The 25436-nt window shown below is 34.5% G+C and overlaps 5 protein-coding genes across 6 annotated transcripts; 2 read left to right on the forward strand and 3 right to left on the reverse strand.

Annotated features, from left to right (window-relative positions):
* Nucleotides 117–840, reverse strand: LOC110012387 (glutaredoxin-C6). The gene is given in 2 exon segments (XM_020695621.1): nt 117–587; nt 590–840. Coding segments are annotated over 2 exon segments (411 nt in total). The 5' UTR covers nt 744–840; the 3' UTR covers nt 117–330.
* Nucleotides 8609–11011, forward strand: LOC105177528 (heat shock factor protein HSF30). 2 transcript variants are annotated; one of them, XM_020693816.1, is made up of 3 exons: nt 8609–9184; nt 9639–10413; nt 10684–11011. In XM_020693816.1, exons 1-3 carry the CDS (start codon nt 8873–8875, stop codon nt 10695–10697), a joined length of 1101 nt encoding a protein of 366 aa, XP_020549475.1. In that variant the 5' UTR covers nt 8609–8872; the 3' UTR covers nt 10698–11011. The 2 variants fall into 2 exon arrangements, 1 of the variants encoding a protein (XP_020549475.1); XR_002287088.1 differs by having other exon boundaries at nt 8612–9184; nt 9639–10544.
* On the reverse strand, nt 11183–14763 carry LOC105177446 (graves disease carrier protein). Its single transcript, XM_011100647.2, has 7 exons — nt 13788–14763; nt 13367–13449; nt 13072–13279; nt 12499–12631; nt 12015–12199; nt 11695–11823; nt 11183–11440 (listed from the first exon to the last, which is right to left on the reverse strand). The coding sequence occupies exons 1-7, from the start codon at nt 13977–13979 to the stop codon at nt 11339–11341; spliced, it is 1032 nt and encodes a 343-aa protein (XP_011098949.1). The 5' UTR covers nt 13980–14763; the 3' UTR covers nt 11183–11338.
* LOC105177619 lies at nt 16774–18912 on the reverse strand. Its single transcript, XM_011100871.2, has 3 exons — nt 18881–18912; nt 18158–18776; nt 16774–17209 (listed from the first exon to the last, which is right to left on the reverse strand). The coding sequence occupies exons 1-3, from the start codon at nt 18894–18896 to the stop codon at nt 17116–17118; spliced, it is 729 nt and encodes a 242-aa protein (XP_011099173.1). The 5' UTR covers nt 18897–18912; the 3' UTR covers nt 16774–17115.
* Nucleotides 22607–25132, forward strand: LOC105177763 (cytokinin riboside 5'-monophosphate phosphoribohydrolase LOG8). The gene is made up of 8 exons (XM_011101122.2): nt 22607–22762; nt 23029–23157; nt 23469–23566; nt 23673–23703; nt 23983–24082; nt 24157–24227; nt 24307–24450; nt 24573–25132. Exons 2-8 carry the CDS (start codon nt 23041–23043, stop codon nt 24660–24662), a joined length of 651 nt encoding a protein of 216 aa, XP_011099424.1. The 5' UTR covers nt 22607–22762; nt 23029–23040; the 3' UTR covers nt 24663–25132.

Below are 25436 nucleotides of genomic sequence, written 5' to 3' on the forward strand. Positions count from 1 at the left end.
AGCTATTTCAAATGCCGTCAAGAACCAATCAATTCATTCTCTAATCCTCCCCATAAATATATCCATAATTGTTGGACTCTTTTGCATTACTTTATTCTTTTTTCCTCAACCATTCATAATTTGAAAAACTTCTCAGAATTTATCATTCAAGAAACATCACAATTCCACATAAATTTATCATCAGCAGGCTACCAAACCAGTAATTCACATAACTCCACCTTACAATAATAATATACTTATAATAACAAGAAAACCAGTAATTTCCTGTCCTAAATTACGATCATACTATTCATAATTATTGCCACAAATTTTAGTAATTCACAAATTTATTCAGCTAATTAAGAGTTCATTTCTCAGAGCACCAACTTCCACAAGCATAGGCACGAGATTATTACTCAAGTGCAACGCCACCAAGCTCTCCAGCCCCCCCACGCACGCGCCGCCTATGTACAACGCAGGGGAGACAGACGCGCCGCCGCCGTTGGCGTTGGCGTTGCGTGCTTTAAGTTCGCTCATCTCGTCTTCCTCCAGCTCGATGACGGTGGGATGGACGCCGATGGTGGAGAGGAGGCGCTTCATCACGTGGCGCTGAAGATGATCACGGGGTTTTCAGATATGAGGCGCTGGATGCGGGTCTCGGCGGACTCCGCCACATCGATGGCGAAGGGAGAGGCGGCGGTTGGGGTGAGTTCGAGGAGGACGCCACCGTCAGCTAGCGCGCCGTAACAGCGGAGGCCTTGCATCGTGGTGGTGGTGGATGAAATAATTGAGTGGGAGTAGTTATCGTGACAAATTTGTGAAGGGAGTAGGGCAGCGAGTAAATGAGTACGTGGAGAAAGGACTATGGAGTTATTATATACGGATTATTGACACACGATTATTTTTTTTTTATTTATGACCGATTATTATATCTATATATCTCTTCAATATTAACTATGATGCTAGAAAATTCCAAAAAATATTTATTTTATAATTAATTTGAATAAAAATTTTCACTATGATAGTGTGTCACTGTATGTCACGAACTATACATAAAAAATTAAAGGGATGAAGACATAGGGGAAAAAAATGTAAATTATAAATATTTTTTTATTTTTTTATAAAATGAATTCCTTTTGAATTTAGTCACTATACTTAATAAATAAAATTTAACCATTGTGATAATTAAGCTGATTTTTTTAATAAATTAAATATTATGTATCTGATTATATTATTTTCGTAATATATTTACATAAATTGACGAGTTAAAAAGATTATATTATCTTATTGAATAATGGATGTTGTATTTTTTATCCTATATTTTATAAATTAATATTTCTGATCCTATATGAAATCATGTCTGAGAGGTTTATAAGACCAAAAATATTAATATCATAAAATATGAAATTTAAAGTACAATAGATGTTATCTTTTGAAATTAGAAATAGAGTAATAATTAGCTTTATAATAAAAAGAAATAAATTTATATAAAAATTGTTAGGTGATGAGGGCATGGGTTACATCACAGAGGTACATATTACGTAAGTTGTGCTGCAAAAAGAAAACTTAAATTATTACTAATTGGAGTTGGGCATGCGGGAGATGTATGAAACATGTCTTCTCACGCTCCCGAGAAACGTGTACCTACTTGCTCTCCATTTTATCTGCTTTTTTTTTTTATTAGCTAACTTGAATATACTCACCCTCCAGGGCATGTTCGTGACCTAAAAAATTATAATCAAATTAAATTTAATTGAATTAAATTAATTATAAATTATGCACATGATTCAAGGAGGTACAATTCAAAAAAAGCAATTAGATTTGAACCCCCAAATATACCTGCCTCCAATAGCCTATGAAGTCTGACAACCCAGGATGAAGAACAGAGGCCTAATTTACCCCTGGACTTGACCCATAAACACAACCCAACAAGAATGGCCTACACAAAAGCCCACCCTTGGCAATTCCCACTCCCCACATGACGTACAGACCACGTTAACTCTACGGACGTAGTCCAATCAAGGGAGGTCCCTCGAAGACCTAGGACCCCCTGTTAGCTAGGAGTCCCTAGTAACTGAGACTTCCTGTTAGTAAAGGATAGCCCCTGACAAAAGGATACTCATTGTGGACGTGTCTAGCAATGGATAAGGATGATTTGTCTCTTATCCAACCACTCTAACCCTTCTCCCCGAAGATGAAGGAAGAAAGATAGACTTCCAGGTTTGGTTTATCAGGCGGGGATGGTTCCTGGACTCTCTAAGCACTCTCATTAACACTCATCAAGCACCTTCTTACGAACTTGCCCATTTTTCTTATAATTCGATTATCATATCTCAATCTCTTGTCACGTTTATTTATCTGCTCATCTTGTTTCTTTTTAAACTTATTATTAACTTGGACTTCGGAGTGCTAACATGTTCTTTTGCAGGTCTCTTTTCTTAGGATCATAAATGCTCCGACCCAAATTCTGTGCGATAATCCAAGTCCATTGAATTCATGTTATTTTCGCATGCATCAATAAAGCAAATGTATTATAATTGATCGTTTTATCTGAATTATACACCAATTACATCTACATTATTCTTGCATATCATTGGTTCAAATCAAACCAAATCCAATTTGGACTGAAATTTTCCATTTGTGACAACTTTTTTTTCTTTTACTTTTTTTTTAAAAAAATAAGTTATATAAAATAGTAAATTAAGTATTAATGAAAGTTGTGGGAGCTTGAAAATAAAAATAACAAAATGTGAAATTAGAGTGTTTGAAAAAACAATTAAGTAGTAGAAAGTTATTTATATCTTTTGATTTAAATCATTTTAATTTAATAACTTAAATACAAATCAAATATAATTTTTCCGAGGAAAAATAGGATTGTATTAAGCCAACTCGGACCAATGGCAAAATATTGTTCATACATCTGCTAAAACCATGTGAACTAAAGTCTAATGAAAAACCATGCCTCGACCGCGATCAAACATACTATTTTTAGTTTATTTTTAATAATAAAATAAGAAACACTTATTTTAAACAATTGTAAATATTTCATAGTGGCATATTGGATCAATTTAAGGTGTACTTAGATGAAACAAGTAAAGTTTTTCATAAAATCGAGACTCAAATAATTGTCATTTATGGGAAAAAAAAAAGGTGACATTTACATTTTTCTTGCTGAACGTTTGATGTAATTACATGTGAGTTTTCTATAATTTGAAAGATTACGTCTAGTATCCTTAAGGCTTGCTTTCATTAAAATTTATCGAATTTGTTGATATTAACAAAAATATGAATAAAATAATTTTTTATCTATATTTACCTCTGATTGACTTATTATAGATTTATTGCAGGTCAAATAAATTATTACTCTCCATATTCACACGTTAATGCATGTGAAGGGATATATTTTCACCATTACAAGGGTAGTTCAGTCGAAAAAAAAATTATTTTGAGAATCGTGGAGGAAATGTCTCTATCTCAAATAAATTATTATGTATTTATTTTTCTTTTTCTTTTCTTTTTCTTTTTTTTTCTTTATTGGTTGTAGTTCACTGAATATAGTTTCAGAGTTACATTAACACGGTCTATCCAACTCATTCATTCAGACAGCATCAAGTCGCCCATAACCTGTTAAAAATTCAGTTGATATTGTAAGAAATAGATAAAATATATATAATATCAAAATTTACGTATTTTTTAAAATTCTCCTGCTTTTACACCTGTTTACAATGAGGCTCCAAATTCCAAATGTTGTTTTTAGAAATATCATAAAGGTATTTAGGGGATGTATAGTGAGTGTTCAAGATTTCTATTACTTTAAATATGCTTTCAGAGGCGTGTTAAGTTTTACAAAACAATGACAATATTGGGATCAAGTTGGATGAAGTTTTTTTTTTATACTCACCACCCACTCACATACCCTGCTTATGAGTTTTGAACCTAACATCTTTGTAGTGAAATGTTGTGGGGTCCCGATGATCTACAAGAAGATGTTCTGACAATAACTCTTGATGATTAAGTCAGTCTTGAGTTCTATGTCCCTAGCGTAAGAGTTGGGATAGCAAAAGTTGTACTTGATGTAGGAGAGCCAATATTTACACGTCCCAATTAGGTTACACGATATCACGTACACCATTAACCTAAAACATGATCTACAGTGTGCAATGAGCCGTACACACCAGGAATTGCGGTCCCAACAGACAAGGTGGTGCTTTTGTTAATCAAGGACGTCTATTCTTTTTACCAAGTGCGTAGGTCTCACGAATACCTTGGATACTTAGTAAAATAGTTGATATATTTCGTTCCGTCTCAGCAAATCATTTTTTTTCCACAAGGGATCGTGATGTCTTTCTATGGGATTGCGTGTCTCTTTATTAGTTCCCATTTGTGGTGCACAATTTTCTGGAATGTAGGTGGTGGTTATGATCGATTCGATAAAAAGGAAGAAATGGCGTATATTTTTCTTTGAAAATTTCCTGAAAAAGTTGTAAATGTAAAATTCTCTAGTAAGGTTTTCGAACACATTATTTATAAAGATCCCTTGAGGAGTCCTCTATGATGATTTTAGAGTATATAAAGGTCTCTTTCAATCTTGAAGGTCTCTAATATATCGTTACAAATATCCCTGAATCACCAACATAACTTATCATTTTTACTCTTTTAATAAATAATAATGAATTCAAAATATTAAACTCCCCAATTTTGAGTTTAAGGATATATAAATTGTATGTATAGTGATATAAAAAAGAAAGACATTTTTCACTCATATCTGATCGTTTGTGACACCACGGAAGAATTTTAAAATATCAATTAGGTTTAAAGGTAATTTTCGTCCCCTAACTTCGGGTCATTCTCGTTTTAGTCCCCTAAGTTACTAGGGTTCAATTTTGATCCCGTAAAACTGAAAAAATCTCAATTTTGGTACAAATTTGGTCGGAAAGTTGAGTCACTCGCCGGAAAAAGTCACATGACGGGCATGTGACTTTTTAAATTGGGGCTTGCATTGTGATTGGTTGAAAAAGATGATGTGGTGAAGACATGGCCTGAAGTTAGGGGACTAAAACGAGAATGGCCTGAAGTTAGGGGACTAAAACGAGAATGACCTGAAATTAGGGGACTAAAACAAGAATGACCTGAAGTTAGGGGACGAAAATTGCCTTTAAGCCTTTTATTTTCAGCGAATCACAATGCCAGTCCCAATTTAAAAAGTCACATGCCGGGCATGTGACTTTTTCCGGCGAGTGATTCAACTTTCAGACCAAATTTGTACCAAAATTGAGATTTTTTCAGTTTTATGGGACCAAAATAGAACCCTAATAATTTAAGGGACTAAAACAAAAATGGCCTGAAATTAGTGGACGAATATTGTCTTTAATCCTATCAATTATACCTTTAATATTTGTATCAACATAATTCATTATTTTTTTTTCAAATGGTTCACTTTATTTTGTAATCACCAATATACTATCATATTTATCCTTTATTTTCACCATATTAATCACTCTATTTATTTTTAACCATAAATCAAAGTTTTTTTTAAAAAATAATTGTATGTATCACCAATTATATGCGGGTAAATATTGTGTACTTATGAGGCTAACATATAAAAAAATATGGGATAATTACACTGCATTCCTTGAAATTTGGTAGAATTATATGTAAATTCTCTGTAATTTGAAAAAAATATATCTAGCACTTTTTATGTTTGTCTTTGTCTAACAAATAGATTTATTCGTTAATCAAAATTCACTTTAAAAAAAAATGATAAACAAGTCATATTTGACTCCGATTAATTTTTTGTTGATTTATTGTAAGTCAAACAAATCTTTTTATAAAAAATTATCGTTATATATCTTCACATATTAATTAGAAAATATATATTCATCTTTAATAAAAAGAATATTTAACATTAATGAAAAGGTGAGTAATAAATTAAAAAGGAAGAAAGTGTATATAGTGCCAAAAATGATGTATGAAAAAAGATGTAGCAAGCATTTAATGCACGCATCTGCAGTTTCATATCTTGTACGTCTTGTTGAAAGTCGCTTTACTGTCTTAAAGTCTCTGCTTCTGGATAAAGCTACCAACACATTACAATTCTCCTTTTTTCTTTTTTAAGCAAAAATAATTGAAACCTCTCGTCATATGTACCCTTTTTTTTATTTTTTAAATTGAGTAAATTTCAATAATATATATAGGTTCCGTTACTTTGTGGTATGTGTTATTTGAATGATGAGATAAATTATGGGGAAGAAGGAAGTGGGACGAGGAGATGGAGAGGAAGGAGGGAGCGCAGGCGCAGCGACAGAAGAAGGCAGGGACAAGGGGGTAATGTGTAGCATTGGGTCTTAAACTATTATTGAAGGAGAGGGAGAGGCACATGGGTGACGTAGAGTAGTGGAGTCTGGAGTTTTGTTTTGGTCGTAAACTGCAAGAGATTGGGCAAAATGAAGATGAGTGATGTGATTCCAAAGTCGTACAATGTCGCCTCATTACATGCATCATATCTATATATATATCTATCTCATCAACCACATCATGATGATGATGGGATGAGAAGCATCAGATGACATATTGTACAGCTTTTAAGGCGTGCATGGGCACTCACTCTGCCTCATCTTTGCATCCTCTCATACCTTTTTTTTTTTTTTTTTTAATTTTAATTTCCTCCAGCTTATAGCTTTTTCTCTTTTTCTTTTTTTAGCCCACATTTTTTTCCTCATATGCATTTTTTTCTTCATAACCTCACTATATTGTGTTTTTTTATATTTTTTTTCATCTCATACTTTAACTTTTTATATGCTCGCAAAAACTGCTTGCAGCAACAACTAGTCTCGATAAAATTATCATTTGTCATGTAATTTATTTGATGTGACTAAATATGATCCAAATAATTAATTAAAAAATTAATCAAATTGATCTTTTCTAAAATTTAATATAATTATAAATATTTTATTATTGTTTAAAAAATTGCTAATATCATCCTACTATATCGTATAATTATATACCTTTGAATGGTAAGTGAAATTGAGTTTGTCTGAAACTTGATGCAATTACAAAATTCCGTCATTATTTAAAAAATTACTAATATTATCTTGATCCGTGATATAATTATGTAATCAATGGACGATTAGTACAAATGTCAAGTTGAAATTTTAATTTTAAATAATAATAAGAAATATATTTATACCCTCTGATCTATGGTTTGTTTACGAAAACCACTCATGTATTTTGCATAGTTATAGAAATCACTTTTGACAGTAAAAAAATAAGGATAATTTGTGTAATGATGTTGATATTTATGTGAAGGTGGGTGTATAATTTTCTAAAACACAGGGGTGATTTGTGTAAATAATATTGATTTTTTGGTGGATGTATGTATAATTATTTAAAATTATGAATAATTTGTATAAACAACCCATAAGTCAGAGGATTGTATATATAATTACACCTTTAAGTTTTTTTAAAGATATATGATTTTGATTTCAATCGAATGAGGATATTTGATTACTTGACTATCACAATGACACAATCTATGATGATGCACATGGCCTAAAGAGGCCGAGTCCAAGAAGAACAACAAGACTTGGGGCCGCCCAATATGTTTTTCCCAATAGCCTAGGAGGCCTACTAACCCTGGACAGAGGATTAAGGCCCAAGGGGTGCACCCTAGACTCGACTCAACAAGGATGACCAGCCCAAAGGCCCACACTTTGGCAATCTCCACATGGCGTACAACAGGCTTGCTAGTCAATCGCCATATCATATCTCAATATCTTATAACGCTTATTTATTTTCTCATTTTATTTCATTTTAAACCCAATACTAACTTGTGCGTCAGAGTGCTAACGTATTGTTTTGTAGGTATCTTTTTTAGGATCGTACTATCTTCGGCCCAAATCCTAAACAATAGTCCGAGCTCATTGGACCCTTGTTGTTTTTGCATGCATCACACGAATTTTTTCTGTTATTTTTTAATAAATAAATTTAAAAAATGGTATAATTAGGAATCTAATAAAAAATAATTAATTATTTCCCTCTTTCTTTGCGTCATCAAAAGAAAAAGGAAAGACAAAGAAGAAATAAGAAGAGAATTTCGTAAATCAAATAATGCTACGTATGACCAAAAACCGGAGTCTGTGTGAATTGGGCTAGCAACATTGTGGGCCTTATTCAACAAATCCAGTTTCATTTCACTAGATTATGGCCCAAGAGGTGATTTTCAGCTCTTTTTACACTTTTAAATTACTGAATAATGATTTCAACATTCACTTTCTTTTATGTTAAATCAATTACAATTATATACAATTCCAATAACTAATAACTATAATTATTATTTATTTACTAATAATTAATATCAAATATCAATAATTAATGATTATTATACTGATATAATATGATCTATATTGATGATATTTTTATATTTAATTTAAATTAGAAGTAAATGGTTTTTTAATATAATTATAAGTCATATAGGAAAAAAAAGTTGCTAAGTTAGCCCACAAGTGGAAGCTTTTACACTTAATTAATCTTCTCTTAATCTCAAGAAGTTTCTAATCAACCCACTAAGCCTGTTGAAGTTTCTGGAATTTTGTCACCAAAATTATGAGAGCCCACCACCTGGTTTCTACACCCATGCTGAGGGCTGAAGCTGACCCCACAAGAACCTGTGGATATTTGCTGCAAAAGCTGGAACCTTAAGGAAATATCCAAAAAAAGTGCCACACTCTCAGTCTCTAGAACTTTCCTTTCCATACCCATATATGCTCATTACACTCTTGTCTGCCACCGTTTTTCTGACATAGTATGCAAGAGACACTTGCTTCAGGTTCAAGCATAAATCCCACTTCCAAATAAAGCTGCGAATTTCAAGAAAGTTTTGATCTTTTGAGGGGAAATGGAGGGTGTGAAGGTGAAAGTAGAAGAGGAGTGCGCCGCCGCAGGCTATGGTGGTGGTGCGGTTGCGTCATTGTCGTCTTCATCTTCTTCCCCACTGCCGATGGAGGGGTTGCATGAAGTGGGACCGCCTCCATTCTTGATCAAGACTTATGAAATGGTGGAGGACCCTTCAACTGATTCGGTGATCTCGTGGAGCAGAGGCAAGAACAGCTTCATTGTTTGGGATTCTCACAAGTTCTCCACCACTCTGCTTCCCAGATACTTCAAGCACAGCAACTTCTCCAGCTTCATTCGGCAGCTGAACACATATGTAAGTATTTTCAAGAACCAGTCATCACATTTTTTTCCTTCCGTGTTTTTCTTCATTTATTGGCTTTGTTCCTGTAATTTCATCATGATTTGCTGTTTATTATCTGCTTAAATGAGTCCTTTTCTTTTTCCCCGTAGATTAGAGTTGATTGCTTATGCAATCAGGCTCTGATTGATATAAAACGCTAAAAATCAAACTGGCTGTTCTCTGTTAGAGTTGTTAATTCGGGGGTTGGGGGGTCTTAATCAAGTTTTTTTATCCTTTGTTTTATCCAAAATCTTGTAATTTTTATGCATCTGATCAGCTCCTATGCTTGCAGTAATGGTGGTTCTGGCATTGTTAGCTGTTTCTGGAAGAGACTTCTGTAGGCTGTTTACTCTGTTTCTGATGGTAACCACCTGAAGCAAACACAGATTTGAGTTTCACAACAGTACTAAAATGTGAAAACATGCAGGGTTTCAGAAAAGTTGATCCAGACAGATGGGAATTTGCCAATGAGGGGTTTCTGGGAGGGCAAAAGCACCTCTTGAAGACCATCAAGAGAAGGAGAAATGTGATGCAGGGTATTACTCAGCAAAGTGGAGGTGGTTCTTGTGTAGAGATAGGGCAGTATGGGATGGAAGAAGAGCTCGAAAGACTGAAACGTGACCGGAATTTGTTAATGGCAGAGATAGTGAAGCTCAAACAACAGCAGCAGAGCTCGAGGGAAAGAATTGTGGCAATTGAAGACCGGATTCTCAGCACGGAGAAGAAGCAGCAACACATTATGAGCTTTCTTGCTAAAGCCTTCAAAAGCCCTTTATTCGTTCAGCAATACGTTGATAAATACGCACAGAGGGAGGATAAGCAACATATTGAAATAGGCCATAAGAGAAGGCTCACTATGAGTCCAAGTGTTGAGAACTTTCAAGAAGTAGTGACTGTTGCAGCAGGTGGTAGTGGGCCTTCAGCTGATCCAAATGAGCTTGATGATATTGACTTGGAGGTGAAGACACTGTTTTCTGCTGCACTGGATGATGAATCGAGCAGCGATGTGAAGGGTTCTGCGGCAGAGATGGTGCCTTCTAGTAACGATGCTGGTTTGAATCCGACGACTGAGGAGATATGGGAGAAGTTCCTGAATGATGATCTAATAGGTGGTGATGACACGGAGGAAGTGTTGGCAGCTGAGCACCTGTCGGATGATGTGGAAGTAGAAGAATTGGTAGCCAAAACATCGGAGTGGACGGGTGAGGATTTACAAGATCTTGTAGACCAGTTGGGGTTTATTTAATTGAAGCAGATGAAGATTCTAATGCGCTGTATATTAAGTATATGTACAGCAATGTTTCTTGTTATTTTCCATGTCTGGGAATCTGAGGTTAGTTTGATCACAAGAATTGCAGATGTTACTGTATTGTATCCCTTTAAGGAAAATTCGATTTGTATTTAGGTCTGAATTCAACGTTGTGCGTGTGGATTTCATAGTCTTGTTCTTCTTTTCTTGTGCCTTTTTGCAGATGGAATAAGCTAACAAACAGCTCTGAGGATACCAAGAGGAAATGGTCCAGCTTTTCAGCAACAGTGGAAACAATCCCCTATCGTCCCGGATACAGCACAATGCAACTGGACGACTTCCATAACATAACTGTTTACATTTGAATGAATTCCTCGCTTCCAGGTGTTGGTTTTTGCATGTGGACAAGGGAAGACAAAGGAAAATCTGTTCAAAAAGAGACGGTAGCTCTAATCGAATTCCTGTTCCATGGTCAAGATTCAAGAAACTGACAATGGTAGAAGAAAATTTCTATAGAGATTTTCGTGGTGTAATTGCTGGAGACAGAACTCAAAGAGTGAATTATGTACTGGTGTTGTATTTGTAGGCAAACAGTTACTTCAGTTCTTTTTATGCATTTCGTTATAACTATTCTACGATAGAGTTTGCCGGTTCTTTTTTTATCACAAAAGAAAAATTTAAAAAAAGAATATTTCGTGTCGCTTAGTCATACTATGAATTTATGGTATAAATGCCATACTGACTCTTCTACTTAACACAAATTTCATGTCAGAATTTGGTACACTATCCACCTTAGTTTAAGCTTTAAGAAGTATTAGAATTTTCTAATATGTTGTCACAGAACACTGACAGCTGAATCAGGTAATCCAACTGCAAACTTATGCAGCAGATGTAGCTTTGGATTTCTGCCGTGGAGGAATGTGCAGCCAGCTCTTCATCATGTCGTATGCCGTGAAACCAATTGCAACTGATGGGACAATCTGCAAGAAAGGTCGAACATCTCTGTTACAACCGCAGATCCAAAGGAACAGCAAATTCTGCAGTATTCCATAAGCTTGTACTGAATCTACGCGTGAGGCTAAATTGTGAGTTCATATTTGTTTACTTAGCAATGAGAACTAAACCGAACATTTAGTTTCAAGAATTGTGAACTTGCATGGTCAGCTTGGTATTGGAATAGAAAAGGCAAGAACCCACAAGGAGGACAGTTGTATGATTGGAAGAAGATAATTACCTTAATATAGTTAATGCTTAGGCCGGCAAACAATTGCCTCCAACCTTGATTGCGGACGATGGAACCGAGCCCGTCCAAGGTGCTTCTGTACCTCACACCACCTTGTGACGAAGGTTGCAGATGCTCAACCTGAAATAGCTTACAATTACTATCTGAAAAATGATAGCCTAAATTGCTTCAGCAAGATCTCTGAGCAATGTATTCATCTACTGCTTTTTGAAATACTACTTCAACGATTACATTCAACTAATAAACAGTAATCTTCATTGCTATAGATTGAATCAACAATACTACTGAGACATACAGGATAACTACATTACCTGCATCTGCCTTCTTACAACATCTAATGGATACGTGAAAGTCTGTCCAAATAAACCTGCCAGAGCTCCACAGGATAGTCGCATCAAAATGGACTTCTGGTGTTCTTCAGGGACGTGGCTTTTTAGTTCTTCGTAAACATAAAACTTCAGGCCAGCATATGGAAGAATACCAATCAGTGTTGGACCTGCACCAAGCATAATTTTGATTAAGACATTTGCAAAGTCTAATTATAATTGAACAAAGAAGTTAAATAAATGTCATGTGTAACGGAAATAATTAGTTTAAGCTTCAAAAAGACTTTGTCTGGTTTTCCCTAGAGAAATCCGATACAAAATACACATTACTGTGTTTGTGTATAATTGTAACTTTACCACATCCTGATGGGTTATGAGTGTGATTAATGGGTTAACAAGAAAATGGGAGGCATGAGAGGTATTGTTCGTATGAAAAGTATTAATTAAATGAATGTGGATGTGCTTGTACCTATGCCTCGATAGAGTGCACGTACTCCCCCTTCTCTGTAGACGCTCTCCATCACATTTCTAATTCCGCTGTAAGCTGGACTGGCATTGAACTGTGTCGTCCCATGCAGGACAGGTCCTCTTGCTTCTACAATCTAAAAATCCGCCAAGCAGATTAGGAAGTGTAAAATATCATGTTAACCATTCAACACAGACCAAATGAATAATTATTTTAGTCCAGGAAGCTTTGTTTAGGTAGAATTTCCTCTCAACTATCGAAGTAATGGACTACAAAAACACATAAATCTCACATGTGACTCTCCTAACTGCACTGAAGTACCTTTTTCAGACACATGTCCGAACATTAATCAAAGAAAAAGAAATATCTAGTCTCATCCCATATTGCATTTTGACTGGTTCTTATTTCACATAAATCATTTTTTACATGGAAAGCAAGAAAAGAGTTGAAAATTTCATATGGACAAAAGAAATTATTACAAAAGCTAGCAGCATGTCCAGCTAAATCCATCAGTTTTAAGAATTGCATTTACTGTAGCTCCCATGACTTTTGACAAAGATTCAAATGACCAAGTACCTGGTAAGCAAGTTTGGTGCGAGCCAAATCTAATGGATATGTACATAAAACTGCAGTTCCACCAGCAGCAGAACCAGCTAAAAGATCAACAACAGGCCCTGTCCCCAAGGCAGAGTAGTTATCCAAAATCCACAGACGGTATCGCTCATAGGTCATGAAATGTAATGCTGCATACGGAACAATACGTATCACGCTAGCTCCATTTCCTCTGGATCATCAAAAATTATAATCCGTATTGGTATTCTGGAAAATTCTAAAAGAAAAAATGATCTAAAACTGATGGTTTAAAACTTACTTATAAAATCCTGCTGCACCTTCATGCTTAAGTATCTTCTTCAGCGAGTGATAGATTCCTACAGAATGAAAGTCTGTCCTGGTCTAGAAAACCAACAAAAGGGACAAGATTAGAAACGTCTAATTACTCATAACCAATTAACAAATGTCTCCACATACAACTCCTTGTCCTCTATAATTTCATCACATTATCGTGCGTGGCATCTAATGCATCCACATGAAACTCGACCTCAATTATACACAAATATAAGGTTAGCACATCCAACAATGCAAAGTTTCTATCCCAACATCAAAATTCAAATCATCTTTTAGAGGTACTGGGAGGACTGCAGCGCAATATGCATAAACCTGTAAAGAAAAGCTAAATAAACCATATTCCACTGCCATCAAGTAGACAAGAAAGAACAGTTTGTGGCATTCACCTGCAGAAGTATTTTAATTCGTTCTAGCGGAGCAACTGCGGTTTTAGCAAACGCACCAGCAGCACCTCCGGCAATCAACTCCTTAACATATACAGGAACAGTGTCAATATACTTGACATCTGTATGAGCAGAAGATCCATCTGCAAATCCAGTCGCATTTGATGACAGGGTAGATCCTTGTGAAGAACCCATGTTCTCAAATCCTTCTGCTCTCCAATTCAATTGTCAAAACTTCACCTTTTGCTCTTTTTCCCAATATGCAACAGAAACTCCTTATCCACCCTGTAATTGGTAAAACTCCTTATCCCATCTATCTCTTGGGATAGAGAAGCTGAAGACTTTCTGCTCAATAGGCAGAACCAATGGCCTGAGAACACACTCTATGTTCACAAGCCAATCCTCCTCTTCAGTAAAAACAAGATACATCAAATACGTGACAAGAATAAGAACAAAAACCAACGCCTTCACAATTCAAACACAACCACCATACATCCAGAAGGTGATTCAAATCAAAGCCAATATCTTTTCCAAGAAACAGAGCACAAAGATCCAATAATCAGAAGCCCGTCAACTAAAAATTTAAATCTTTGCCACCGAATCAACCACCTATGTCAAAATCTTGCAAATCGAATGTTGCCCAGATGACAAGACGGCCAAATCTAAAGAACCCAATAGCAATTATACCAAAACCCAACCTGTAACCCTCTGTGAAATTAACTATTCTGTGCGTTTTCTTTTTTTGATAAAACTGTTCTGGGTCTTAAACTCAAGAAAAGCCTCTCCGGTCTCAACTTCAAAGGGGTGAGAAGGGAGGCTTTTCTTGAAAATATATTTCTATTTCCTCGTTTCTTGGAAGGTATCGCCTGCTTTATTTGACAGAAGGTTTCTCTTTTTCAGCAAAAAGCTAGAGAAAAGAAGGGTGAAAGAGACACGGCCTTGGAGATCTGGTCCTTAGAAACCGGCTAAACAAGAGAAACATGATCCCAACTCCCAAAGTTTTTGGATTTTGATAACCAATTTTATTAATGATCAAACTATTTGTAATAACCTTCACACATACAAAAAAGGAAAGAATTTCAGCACATTAATAAAATTAATTATAACCACTATGCTGTCACACTCAAAAGAGTGTACATAATTAAATTAAAAAAAAAACAATTTATATTTTTAAAAATACATGTTAATTGAAATTAAAAAAATTATAAAAATTTTAAGTTAGTGGAAATTAAGAAGAATAGAAAATTTGGGGGTTTAAATGAGTGGGAAATTGACAAGTTAATAAATAAATTATAGAAAAATATATAAATTAGCATAGTAATAAGAAGTGAGATATTAAAGTTGTCCTCTTACTTAATAATAAAATATAGATTCTCAAAACTTCATAAAGTAATATCAATACAAATTTTATTAAAATGAATACCTATGTGTTGTGAAAAAAAGAATAAGCATACTCTTTAATCATAATAAAAATCAAGAAATAAATCCATATTAGTAAAAAGCAATATTTTTGCAGGTATACCTAATATTTGTCATGATTAAAAAGTTATGGCAAAAATATTTGTTATGGATCATAATCATAGTAAAAATAATTTTCATGATGGATAATCTAAATTTGACATCTTTCTGTGTTTAACTATAACTAATAATAATTATTTATTACAGTTTTAATCCATAGTCAATAAAGTAGGTAATAGTAAATTTTCTTCTAGTGTTTTAACTATCAGTGATAAGAGGAGTCTAATTCAAAAATTATAATTTACGTCCCACAAATTTTGAGAATCAAGTTTATTTCCTTATAAATCTAACATAGTTAAGCTTGTAACTGAAATTGCAAATTTTTTAGAGGAAAAAAATACAATTTTGGTCCAATTTCTTAGAGCCGGTGTAATGTTTTGGTCAAAACGAATTTCGCTGGAATCGCATACATAATGCGCACGTGACCACCTAAATTTGGAAATTTCTCCAAATTCCGATGAATTAGTTTTTGTGGGTTTTTTTTTCCTCCCATTAGTGCTTACATGGCAAGAGTGGCGTGTTTAAAAGAACCACGCCACCCCTGCCAGCTCACCTTCCTAGTCATATCACTATTTACTGGAGGGAAAAGAGACTCATGTGGGCCTCTATATTTATCCCCGAATTCATCGCTCTTGACTGAAGAGAAAATTGCCTATGAATTTGGACAAAATTTCGAAGATGTCAAGTGTCACCGACTCTATGGATTGCTATTGTTTTTCGAACCTCATGGACTGATTTGAACTTGGGGAGGATTCCATGTTTGTAGAGAATATAATGTACTTTCCTTTAAATTTTTTTTCTCCACAGTTTCAGCAACATATTATTAAGATGTTCAATTCTTTTGATTTCTTGTATTTGTTGTAGACGGGTGGTTGTCAGATTTTTTTTTTGTAAAGACCCTCCAATTTGTAGAAGGGCACCGATTATTATTCCAATTTGTACAAGTGTGTGTCTAGACAGATGGAGAAAGAATGAGATGTTATAACGTATATGAGAATGTATGTAATATACTAGACTAGTTGCGGGTTTTTTAATCGAGAAAAACCTTTGTTTTGATTATAATGACCAGTGTGGTACTTGTATATACTACGTACATGTAATGTTTTTTTAATGTTTCTACTGCAATTATTGTTCTGATTTTAACAAAAGTGTGGCAACTGTGCACTATAATCCTTTCTAAAAAGATTAAAGTGTCAATAGAAAGCAATTGCAAACACATGAAAAACTACACTTTCTATTTGAATTGGACTTGGACTAAAATTGTTACTCCACCTAAGAAATTGGACCAAAATTATATTTTTTTTTTCTTTTTTAGAGTTATGAAATGTAATGTGGCGAGTTTGAAAATAATGAAACCAAAATCACAAAGTAATTAATTTGTGGAGGTAAAATATAATTTTCCCACAGTCTGCAACATCAGTAACTTCATTTCAGGTATTCACTTTATTACATATTGCCACAATGATAGTGCAGATATCTTTGAGCTTGCTTTTGCTCTCCAGGAGGGACCTTGCTTCACTGCTCCAAGCCTTCACCATTTCATCGTCACATAAATCAAGTCTGTTCACAGCAACAAGCATGTGGTTCTTGACAGACTTGGCATTACCAGCCACAGCAAATTTCTTAGCTTCTTTGAGATGCTTCATCGTATCCGTATACTTAACGAAACACGTATAGTACCTTAACCGTAGTTTAGATCGAGTCCCAGGCTTTTCTAAATGTCCAGATCATTGCAGCCGTCGCGTTACCTTGAGACAGTGCCTGGTTGATGGAGCCGGTGCCTAGGGCTGCAACAGAATTGGGAAGAAGTCTGTTACCCTTGAAAGGTTTGAGATTGTGCAGACAAAGAGATGGGCTCCTGGTTGCTGTTGACGAGTTCTTGTGTTATTTTTGCAGATGCGAGAGCACTGCTGGTTGAACATATAGGGATTATTTGGACAATCAAGAATGTGGTAAGAAGAGAAAGTCTCATGGTGATGATCCTTTTGTGCTTGTTTATTTCTCTTTTGTGTTTGTTTAATTTGTTTGTGTCATGAATCTGTTTGATTTATAATGCAAATTGCATGTGTGTGTGTGTTTTGTTGTTTAGTAGTTTAGCAACTTTTTTCTGTTTTTCAGAGTAGGTAAAAAATACTGCAACTAATGGCAAAACATATTCATGTCTCAAGAGCGTTTAAAAATTGGAATAAAGTTATAGCAATTGGAAAAATAATTTAATATTTATAATTTTATCAATAAAATATAAAAATTGGTATAAAGCTGCTTATAACTTTAGTCTAAATTAAATAGTTAAAAAATTACAAATTATAATTATTTTGCTTTTTTTTGTGTTTGTATTTTTTATGCTTGACATGCATTATCAATCTTTAATTAATTTGTACAATTATATAGTATCTCCTATGATCCAAGATTCATTGTTTATGCACTTCATTAAAGTACCAATTCAAATATTATATACATATATATATAGATAAATAACCATAAAGAGAAACGATTTAAGAAATTAAATTTATTTCGAAAAGGACTATATACAAAACTAAATAAATATGTATAAAATCCTTAATTATCCTTAGATGATACAACTAATATTAAATTCAAGAAAATTAATTAACCAAACATATATTTTAAAAAATATGGAATTAATTTATAATATATCCCTCCTACCTATTTTCTTGAAACTTCATCATTTGGATCCAATTGATTTTTCTCAACTCAAATCAAGTTTTGTTAAGTTAAATTAATCAAAAAATAAGTGTAATATATTTATAATGTAATTGATTTTTTTTTAAAAAAATTATATACCAATTACATAAGTATATCACACTTATTATATATTAATTTAAGTTCGATCAAACCTATTCAGAGTTAGAATTTCTGCGGACTCCTGATCACTAGACGAATTCTGCCTGGAGATGGACGTAAATTTCTTGGGACGGTAAGCTGATATCCTCTTCCCATTTTCATCGTACAAAATGGCGTCGTCGTCCTCCTCCCGAACCCTACATTTCTCACCTAGTATTATCGTCTTCTTCCATATCGACTCCTCGTGGACGTGGTTCAACTTCTTCTCCACCCGCCGCGATGACTTCCGCGACGTCGTCGTCGTCGCCCCGCCGCCGCTTCTCCCCCGTACGTTCACGGTCATGCTGAACACAAACTTCCAGGCGGCGCCGGAATTCGACCGCCGGTGGTGATAGTGGAAGGACGAGGTTCTCAAGTGATGTGCTGATGATGAGTACTGCTGTCTACCGGGAGGCGGCGGCAGCGGTTTCTGATCACCGTCGGGCGGCGGTTTAGCGGTTAATTCCCCAGTGTGGCTGTTCCCCCTTCCACTGGCGGAGGATCGCCAGGGTTTGTTGGATGCATCTTCGTGTATAATTAGTGCAACCTCTGAATTTCCGGCTTTGAGGTGTTCTTCAACGGCGCTGGGCGGCGACGATTTCTTGCGGGTGAAGCCGCCGCAAAGGAGTGAAACTGCAGCAAATTAATGTCGGAAAAGGTAATGCATCATGAGATTAAAATCAATGACAAATGAGTTTGTATATATATGTAACGAAATTATGTATATATATTTTTACCTACTGTTCTTCCCATAGTGAAAAATAAAATGGAAAAATTCAAAAGATTACAACTACAATTCTGGGAAGAAATTAAATAATTTTAGTTGATTTTCAGTGAGATTACAGAGTTGGGTAATTTTCCAGAATTGGTTCCCGAAACAGATTGCTTGAATTGAGGAGAGTGATGAGAGAATGACTGTTAGCATATTAATACACCCTTAAATATCAACCCCTAATTTCCTTGCAAATATAAACTAATTATTTTATTTTTATTTTTGATAATTTATTTTCATCGCCAAATTATATATGTATTTTTTTTTAATTTTTTAAATATATAAGGAAAGCATGTTGCCAACCAGGTTTTCTACTTTAGCATTTCTAAATTATATCTTAATTTAAAGATTAAAATCGAGGTCTTATAAATAATTTTAAGTTTATGGATTCGAATTTCATTAAATATATAAATATTATATTAATATATTACTTGAATTGATATGTTGATTATTTTTAAAATATTTATATAATTATGTAATTATCATTTAAAAGAAAAGGTATTTTGTACTTCAACAAGATACCCCTTCTATTGATTGACCGTTAGTCAACATTTAAATACAAAAATAGAATTGTATCCACTCAATGTAGAATATAAAAAGGATAAAAATTAAATAAATAATTGATGTAACTCCAACTTGACATATCATCATTCATCCAATTATGATTACTATGTTTCTGGTATATTTTATTTCATTATTGATTTAATTTTGATTTGATATTTGAGCAATTACTAATTTTTTATGTTTATCATCCAGGCATAGATTTATTCAATTGAAATACATGTATATATTACGATTCAAAAAGAAGAAAGAAACGAGAGGTCCGTGACATTTTAAGAGGCCCAAGTTATCAGAGACCCAAAAACACTTTATAGGTGGTCTTAGCAAGTGCCTCACAGAAAACAGACAGGCGGACAACCTTGGCAGGTGCCTCCCAGAAAATAGACAGGTGGACGACCTTGGCAGATGCCTCTTAAAAAGTAGACAGGCGGGCGACCTTGCCGGATGCCCCCTAGAAAACAAATCGAAAAAAGGAGGAGGTTGAAAGCATCCTCCTACTCGGACCATGATCAAGCCAAACAAATATTCGGCTCAAAAGGTCCACACACATGGCAATCCTCTCCTACATGGCATTTCGTCAACAACCACATTGGACCACATCAGCCCTAGAAGGACCCAACTGGCGGCTGAGACTCCTTACAGACGAGGCAGGTGCCCCCAAAGTCCCGGACTCCTTGGCAGCTTGGACTCCCTAGCGGTTAGGAGTCCTTGCTGATGAAGTGTCCCCCCAAACTCGGAGATAGAATTCAAAAGCACTTCTAACAGAAGATAAGATCAAATTATAGCTCATGCAAACGACATTCATCCACACTTTCTTCGAAATAGAAGAAACGTGCACAGTCCTATCAGAAGAGGATACCCCCTATAAATACATGTTCACTCTTCAATGCTCAGGGCACTTCCAAATACCTTCATGAGACATTCTAACGTTTCTCATACATCTCTTACTCTCTAAATCATCTCTCTCACTCTCGAAACACTTTTTTTAAATATTTTTTAACATTATCTAAACACTCTACAAGCATATTATCATGTGTTCTTGCACTTTTTACTGATTTTATTCACCATATCTCAATTTCAATTATATTCATTTACTTTTTGACTTTATTCCATCCCAAATTCAATACTAACTTAGGCGTTGGAGTGCTAACGCCTCTTTTGTAAGTCCTCATTTAGGATTTATATTCGTTTCGACCCAAGTTTTTAACATAGTCTATATCAATTGGACCCGTACGTTTTTTGAATGCGTCACCATAAATACAAAAATGTTCTTATCAATTTATACATATTCATATATCAAAATTTCATCTCATTAATGTAGCCAAAATAAATAAATTCTCTCATATTTAATAAATAGCATAGATATTATTAATTTGATTTTTTTCCATGTAATATTATATTTTAAGGGATACTTACACCATCCTCCCTTAATATGGGAAGTTACACTTAGTATTCTTGAAAATTTGTTTCTATTTAATAAATAAATCTATATATTAGTAAATATTATGAAATTTTCTAACACCATAAAAAAAGTTGAATGAAATTCTATATTTATCCCATGATTGACTTACATACATATTGTAATTAAATCAAACAAAAAATTATTTTGAACAAAATACCCTTATAATTAAGTATGAAGATGTATTGTGTACCTTTTTACATGCATTAATGTATGAAAATAATTTAATTTTAAAAAAAATTATTTAACTTATAATGAATCGATAATAAACAAATAGGAAATGTATATGAACTTTCATATAATATTTTTACTGATACAAATAAATACTGTGAGGTGTCATTAACTATTAAATCTTTTTACTAAGCAGAAATGAATATTAAAAGTTTTATTGTAATATTTTAAATTATCGAAAATTTTCGCATAATCATATTAAAGCTCGTGGGAGGAAGATGCGCCCGTTCCCATGAGATTTTTACCCTATAATTGTAAACTGACATTAATGGTTTTTCAAGAGGGGCCCAAGAGACGTAGGAAAGGTGGGACAGAGGGGCCCTCATATATTCTTTAGGTGCATGGCTTACTTGGGGCTATAAAGATCCACCAAACACACCCCAAAGTGGAAAAACACGTCCCACCCCAACGCTTCTCACAATTTTACTTAATAATAATAATCTAATAAAAGCTTAAATTATATTGATATTTTAAAATTAAATTAAATTACAAATTTTTTTAAAAAAAAAAATTATAATCACACTTCATTCTGGATGTTAATATAATATTTTTTAAAAATTTATTTGTATAAATTTTACTTTTAAACAGAGAAGTAGTTGTAATTATAACCATTATTTCAGTGTAGTTATAATTTTTTCAAAAAAATAGAGGATATTTCTGTACTTTTACATAATTATAGGAGGTGTTAAAAAGTAGTTTATTCTAATAATAATGTATTTTTTTTATGCCAAATTCTAATAATAATAATAATTTAGTGCATCAATTATTATTTACCTTAGCTACATAAGTCCCAAGAATTATGATGAAGACCCACTCAACACGCTTTTACTATATCTCACTAATCATGTTTTAAGAAATGATATTAATGTTCAATAATTTAAGTTGATTGCCAAAAAAAAGACAAGTCTTTCTTTAATTTAAACATAGTAAAATGATGTAATTCATTAATTAAAAAGCAAAGATTGACCAAAAGTGGGACAATGAAAGCTGTGTGATGCCTAGATGTCAACTGTTTAATGATACTCATCAAAAACTGTCCTTTTTCCATTTATTGGTGATAATGAATGAATGGAATTCTCTCCACCCCTCTTTTTGGCTGCAGGGATGATGGTGTTTCGCTATTAATAAACACGCAGCCTACATCAACATCAAACCCTTTTTTTTTTTTTTTTTTTATCGTAAATAAAAACAATTATAAAATTCTAATATCTTATTTTTTAATTTTTTTAAATAAAAATACCAAATACTTTTTAATATATGTGAAAAGCTTGAATCATTCTCTGAGTGAGGAAGGTCCTCAACAGATAATTGTTAGGAGACTTTGGTTATGATTGTTGGGATTTTAACAGGAATTCTAAAGTAAGATAAGAATTTTGGTATACCAAAAAACTTTGATACAGTTTTTCAATCTTTTGCTCTATACAGTAAATTTTTTAAAGCCGGCAAACGATAGAGTATGTGGGCTGCTAATGTTTTCTTTAATCATTAATAACCAGTTAAGCAAACCACACACACACACACACACATACGCCGCAGACAGGTCTAAAAACTTTGTTGATTTCTTGGGCTCAGCTGCATTATTCATCATATCAACAAGTACACAGATTCTCTTTTTTCTGTTCCTTTTTTTTTTGTTTTTGTTTTTGGTTAATGTTTTATATTTAACTCTTTGTCTTGTCTATTTCATCTCTACCTTTCGAGTATGGGCTTACGCTGTAACTAATATTATATATATATATATATATATATATAAATGTAGGAGTAGGGTAAATGAGGAACTGTGATTTTTTGTTTGTCTTTAGCTTTCATATTTAATTAATCTTTATATAAGTAAAGATTGTATTTTTGGGTTTGTGTTATAGGATTGAGTTGGAATGGAGAGCAATTCAAGAAGCGGTAGCAAATTCAAGAAAATCTGTGTGTTCTGTGGGAGTCATCCGGGCCACAGAAAGGTCTTTAGTGATGCTGCTATTGACTTGGGAAATGAACTGGTTTGTGTATCTTTCTTCCCATGTTTTTCTTGCATCAAAAGAAGAAAAAACAGTCGGTCTTTGATTGGAATCTTATTCTTGGTTTGACAGAGTTTGTCAATACATTGATTCTTGTCCGAACCCTTTGCTTGGTTTTGATTATAGGTCTTTGGTTTTGTTTCTTAAGGGTTGAGCATTTGAATGTGTTCTTGGTGTTGTCATGAATGGTTTCTGTTTGATTCATTGAATTGGTTATGTGGTTTCTGTCAATGGTTCAGCTAGTGCTTTGATTGTGGGATTGGATTAGTTTGTGATTTTGTTGGTTTTTGCAGGTGAATAGGAAGATAAACTTGGTGTATGGAGGTGGAAGTGTTGGGCTGATGGGGTTAATATCTCAGAGAGTTTATGATGGTGGTTGCCATGTTCTTGGGTAAGGGGTTTTCACATAATGTCTCTGAAATACATTCTTGAACTGAAAATGGCTTGTTGGGGTAAATTTCGTGGATTGATTCGATGTTATTTGCTTTAACATGCAGAGTAATTCCGAAAGCTCTGGTTCCCATTGAGGTATGTCTTCCCTTATTTTGCAACTGCTTATCATTATCTTGTTTTACAGTTTAGGACAAAGCATCTGGATTGTGTTTATTGGATTTAAATCTTAATATTGCAGATGGTAAAATACAATTGAGGACTTTATTGATTGGCATTTTAAGCTTTTTGAGGATGAATGAAGGGGTGGGGGGTGGGTGGGTAATGGAATTTACTGATGTAGTGCTAGTTTTAATGAACGAGATTGTTTCTATGTCGATTGAAGTAAGGTAATATGGATGTTCGTTGCACTGACAGATATCAGGAGAAACTGTTGGAGATGTGAAAATTGTTTCTGATATGCATGAGCGCAAGGCTGAAATGGCTCGAGAGGCTGAAGCATTTATTGCTCTTCCTGGTGTGTATATAGAATCAGAGATAACTGGTTTTTCTTTAGTTTATAGCTCTGCATTTAATTTTCTCAACTCATAGGTGGATATGGAACTATGGAAGAGATGTTGGAGATGATAACTTGGGCACAACTTGGAATCCATAAGAAACCGGTGATGCATCAGTCCTCATCCTGTTGGTTACATGAAGTCGATTATTTCCTTCTGATATGAACGATTACATGATGAACAGGTAGGTTTGCTCAACGTCGATGGCTACTACAACTCTTTGCTCACGTTATTTGACAAAGGTGTTGAAGAAGGCTTCATAAAGGCAAGCGCAAGGCACATAGTTCTTTCAGCTCCTACAGCCAACGAGCTTTTGACGAAGATGGAGGTTCGTCCACTTTAGATTACTCAATTCTATCAAAATTATTAATCTCGCCTAGTTGGTATTTGAATCCCATCATCAGATAGCAACTGAATTGTTTTCTGGGCCATCTCACTTCAAATTTACAGCAGTACACCCCTTTCGACGACCACGTCGCCCCTCATGAAAGCTGGCAGATGGAGCAATTGGGTCGTTATCCGACGGAAAGAAATTCATGATTGGATTCATTTCTGTGGTAGGCCTATTTATTGGATAGAAGTGATAGCTGAGGTGATTGATTCTGATTGCATTGTGTGTTAGAGCGATTTAAGCTGGGGCCAGCATATAATCACTCATTAAAGTCTGCCTTCTTAATTCTTCGTGATTTGAACTCCTCCCCCGGCATGACTATCCTCTCTGTTTCGCACGATTATACTTGTACTTTTAGAGTTGTAAATCAGTACTGATTTACAGTCACATTTGTCCATTCCCTCTTCGGACGCCTTGAAATGCTAAGCGCTCTATTGTGAGAGTTATAAATGCTAACAATGAATTCAACTGGATTGTACTTGCTGAACATGCGTCTGTTTTCATACTGATGCAAGTTTTGGCTTTTAGTCAAATTGTGTTAGCTATATGACTCAGAAATCACAATGAATCTTGCAATAGACAGTGGCATGAAACATTGTTGGTGTGGTTTGGTTTCTAATATTCGGCTCTCATCTACTGCTCTTAATGCTTATCTGTTACGTCTGCCGTTGTGAGCATGTCAATAATTGTAGACATTTACGGACGACAGCTTGATGTCGCCCCCTCACATGCGTCTCTGAAGGGATGAGGCGGTTGACGGGGCCAGAGTGCCGTAGCTAGATTTTGGATTCTTTGGCTGAAGGTGGCTCCCTTTGCCAATTCTTGGGGGTCCAGCTTGTGAAGATGTGTTCAAGTCTCATGCATCTTATCTAATTCCCAGCTTTAGCAGTTGAAGTCTCACTTTGCATTTCAGCACAATTCCA

This window comes from Sesamum indicum, linkage group LG1 (genome assembly GCF_000512975.1).
Source record: "Sesamum indicum cultivar Zhongzhi No. 13 linkage group LG1, S_indicum_v1.0, whole genome shotgun sequence".
Lineage (NCBI taxonomy): Eukaryota > Viridiplantae > Streptophyta > Magnoliopsida > Lamiales > Pedaliaceae > Sesamum > Sesamum indicum.